This window comes from Salvelinus namaycush, chromosome 27 (assembly GCF_016432855.1).
Source record: "Salvelinus namaycush isolate Seneca chromosome 27, SaNama_1.0, whole genome shotgun sequence".
Taxonomy (NCBI): Eukaryota; Metazoa; Chordata; class Actinopteri; order Salmoniformes; family Salmonidae; genus Salvelinus; species Salvelinus namaycush.
The window spans coordinates 32,975,354-32,979,071 of record NC_052333.1 but is presented as its reverse complement, the minus strand read 5'-3'; the positions used below and the strand labels follow the sequence as shown (position 1 = coordinate 32,979,071).

At 47.7% G+C, this 3,718-nt stretch overlaps 1 protein-coding gene across 2 annotated transcripts; it reads left to right on the top strand.

Moving 5' to 3' along the window:
- Positions 1-2,918, top strand: LOC120022175 (UPF0500 protein C1orf216 homolog). Of its 2 annotated transcripts, none has more exons than XM_038966050.1 (2): positions 1-78; positions 1,179-2,918. In XM_038966050.1, the coding sequence occupies exon 2, from the start codon at positions 1,303-1,305 to the stop codon at positions 2,383-2,385; it is 1,083 nt and encodes a 360-aa protein (XP_038821978.1). In that variant the 5' UTR covers positions 1-78; positions 1,179-1,302; the 3' UTR covers positions 2,386-2,918. The 2 variants fall into 2 exon arrangements, with proteins under 2 accessions (XP_038821978.1, XP_038821977.1); XM_038966049.1 differs by lacking the exon at positions 1-78 and adding an exon at positions 88-230.
- The last annotated feature ends 800 nt before the right edge of the window (positions 2,919-3,718 follow it).

Here is a 3,718-nt window from a genome sequence, read left to right as displayed (position 1 = left end):
AGGAGGGTCGACCAGAGGAGGGGGAAATAGGGAGGGCTCCCAATCTACTTCCTCTACGAAGCACTTTACTAGCATACGGTAAGACAAGGCCCTCTTATGTATCGATTCACACATTTGTCAATCCGAATGATTGTGTATTCAGCGAATGAAATAAGGAATGGTAAAGGTTGTTTTGTATAAGTGGAAGCGAGGCTATCGCTGCCGACGAGCGAGGAGAACAAGGACATGGGGTGAGCTGATAGCGCTGCTGCTGAACTAGGTCTAGGCTATTACGTAAGGCACAATGGAGATTAATTCATCTTTTATTTATATTAATTTAATAAAGCCGTGTTTCTTTTTTGTCATCTATTTTTCTCAAACAACATTGTGTAGGTAGGCTATTCTAATGCCTTGTGTTATGATAAGCTATGAGCATATGCTTTCATCGGGCGTCGTCGTTCGTTCCTGTCAAATCGCGCATCTTAATTTTGCATCTGCTTAATTAATTTAAAGGAATTTTATGGTATTTCACTTCTGACTCTCACAAGTCTAAGAAGACGTAATTAATGGTGCATAAAGAACATCCTGTAGTTGACCGTTTTTATAGCCTAGCCTAAACATAGGCTACAAGAAGGATGGGAGTGCGTTTTATTGTTCGGCTATTGCACGAACCTCAAACGAATATAAAACATAATATTGATATGTTATATCACATCACCCAAGGTCGATTTTACTTGATAACTTGATCCTCACCAATCGAGCGCCAATATTTACGTCAGTGCCAGTGGCGCGCGCAACCCTGGAACGTTAGTCGCTGTCCTTCAGCACCACGTGCCTGCGCATCATGCGACAGAGCGGAGAATGAGTGACAGTACCCCGAAGTAAGGATTAGTGAAATTTCCATTCTGAGGAGACATGTAAATATTTGATGGTAATATAGGCCTAAGTGGAGTGCAATTGGATGCACAGAGCAGCTACGATTTAATACATTAGAACGAGAAGGAATGGCAGTGATGGCTAGAAGATTAACTGGTAGTAGGCTAATATCAAACTTGTGAGTTATGCAGCAGCGTACAGGACTGTATCAGAGAAATGAGTCTAGATTTATCTGATATATAAGTGAAGGATTAACCTTGAAACAATTGCCTTAATTAACTTCCATATTTTATTCCCTTTTCTCTCTCTCCTTTTCTAAACAGTGACTCTCAGTCAAGATCAAGAAGTGAATCTTCAACAAGAATTGAGTCTCGTTCAAGAAGACTTGAATCTCATTCACAAAGAATTGAATCTCCATCAAGAAGAAGTGAGTTTCAGCCAAGCAAAATGCTCCACCAGGACAGACTCGTAAACCCCCAGTACCGAGGCCAGGGAGGCACCTCCTCCCCACTGCGGATCCTCAGCAACAACAGCCAGCAGCAGGGGGGCAAAAGGAAGCAAGGTGAGAAGGACGGCAACTTCAACTTCCTGGGTCAAGACGAGGACGTCATGACGGGAGGAGACGAGAATCGCAACCAGGTGCGTCCTCGTAACCTGGGCCCATTGGGCCGCGACCAGCCCCACCTTCCCCCCTCCTCCAACCACTACGGTCTGGGGCCCCTGTCCCCGCTCTCCCGCCTGCCCTGCTGGAGTCCCCTGGAGTCCCTGCCTGAGATCGAGAGTGGGGACGATGGGTACGGAAGAGTGCCCCCGGATGGCGCGGAGGAGGGAAAGATGGAGGAGGAGATGGGGAGGATGAGCGATGACGAGAAGGAGAAACAAGACCTGGGGGGAGGTGTCATGAAACAGGGAGTGGTGGTGGAAGAGGAGGAGGAGGAGGTGGAGGACCCAGAGGAATGGGGCGACAGCGACTCAGACTTTGAGTTCAGCTACAGGTCCAGTGGCAGCCTGTCCTCTCTCAACATGGAGAGCGGAGGTGAAGGGGCTGGCATGGGAGGGTGGGACCGCATCGGTGTGGGGGAGACCAAGCCTGACCACCACCAGGGGGGAAACCAGGAGACCCCTGCCGCCCCAGCAGACCCCCTTACCCCCTCTTTGACCAGGAAGTGGGATGACAAAATGGAGAGGAAAAGGAGCAGCAAGCCTCTCAGAACGGGGAACAGTCTGCTTGACGGAGGAGCGTTGTCGGACTCGGACACGGACTGCGGCGAGCTGCCTGAGCTGGAGGACGCTGTGTGGACCCTGAGGGACCGCGAGCGCTTCAAGGCCCAGGAGATGGAGAAGCACCAGGTCCAGCTCACCATGTACCGCAGGCTGGCTCTGATCCGCTGGGTCCGCACCCTGCAGGGTCGCGTCCAGGAGCAGCAGAACCGCCTCCAGTCCAGCTTTGACGTCATCCTCGACCACAGGAAGGAGCTGCTGCGCATGGGCGCTGCCACCACTGCAACTGCCACAGCCAGCCAATCGTAGAGCAGGAAGGAAGCGCAGAGGCCCCAACAGGAAGTGGTCACTAGCAGAGACCGGCCAGTCGCTGAAGGGGAATACAAAGGCATTGTTGCCTTGGCCATGGTTATTGTGCTTGTTGTGTCCCAGACTTGACTTTTCCCGAAACTAGACAATCTCCAAGCATCCTCTGAGATTTTACTCTGATGTGGTGTTTTAATAAGTTGGTAATGCAGTTTGTTTTTGATTTATTGGCGTCCTACCCTGTGTTGAGATCCAAAAATATCCAAGGCACCTTTCTTCTTGAGAGCCAGGATTACTTTTTTCACCCTAACCCTGCCAAACTATGGAAATATATAACATATTATATGAAGTTTAATATATGCCTGTATCTTCAAATGTTCTATATAAGTGTAGAATGTACTGTTTTATTTGTCTCTATAACTGTGATATATTCCCAAAATATTCCAAATACAACATATGAGGTGAATTGTTTTTTTATTTTTTATATGTATATCATGTTTGTCTTCTCCAGTGACATAATAAAATTGTTTTAGAGATATTCGTGTATTGTGAGTTAATAATGTATAAAGTTATGAAGAAGATGTTGGGATTTTACTAGTCTATTTGCACTCATCGCACAGTATAAAAGCCAACATCAACGTTAGGTCGGTGTACACAGAAAGGTGTGGATTGGCAGACTATGAGAACAAGTAGGCAACGTCAGATAGTTTATATCGAAGACATGCTAAACCTAAACTATAGGCCTTCGTTTGAAATAATTATTTGCGCATTGTGTTGATCTTCAATTTGAGATGAAATGAATTGATCCTTTTCATAAAGCACTAATAGAACCGTTAAAGCCTCTTTGTGTTCGTTGTTTAAATATATAAACTGCAGCCTCTGGTCCATGATAATTTTACTACAATCGTCTCTTTATCAACAGCACAAAGTTCGTTTGTATCGCCTCATCATGAGTGTGTTCTGTTGGGGGTGTGATAGCCCTGTGAGGAACATGCATCAATCTTTATAGGCATGGTTACTGCGTCTCTCGTCGCCGCGGGCAGGGAACGTCTAGCCGTACTGTGTGTGTCTGTGTGTGTGCTCCCAGAGATACCAGCCTTCGCCACCTAATCTGCAGTCTGAGTTGAGCTGGTCCTGCAGAGTCCAGTTCCCCGGGGAATCTGTCAGTTTGCGCCCCAGGGCCCGGTGGTCCTATCCGGCCCGGTGAGCAGCCGCCGGTCCAGTCCCGCAGTATGAGCCAAACCCCGGGGCAAATTTGTGATAATCCTCGCTTATGCCTCCGAACTCCGGGCGCTCAGGCTTATGTTCTAAAGCTTATCGTCTCTCCTGGACGCAG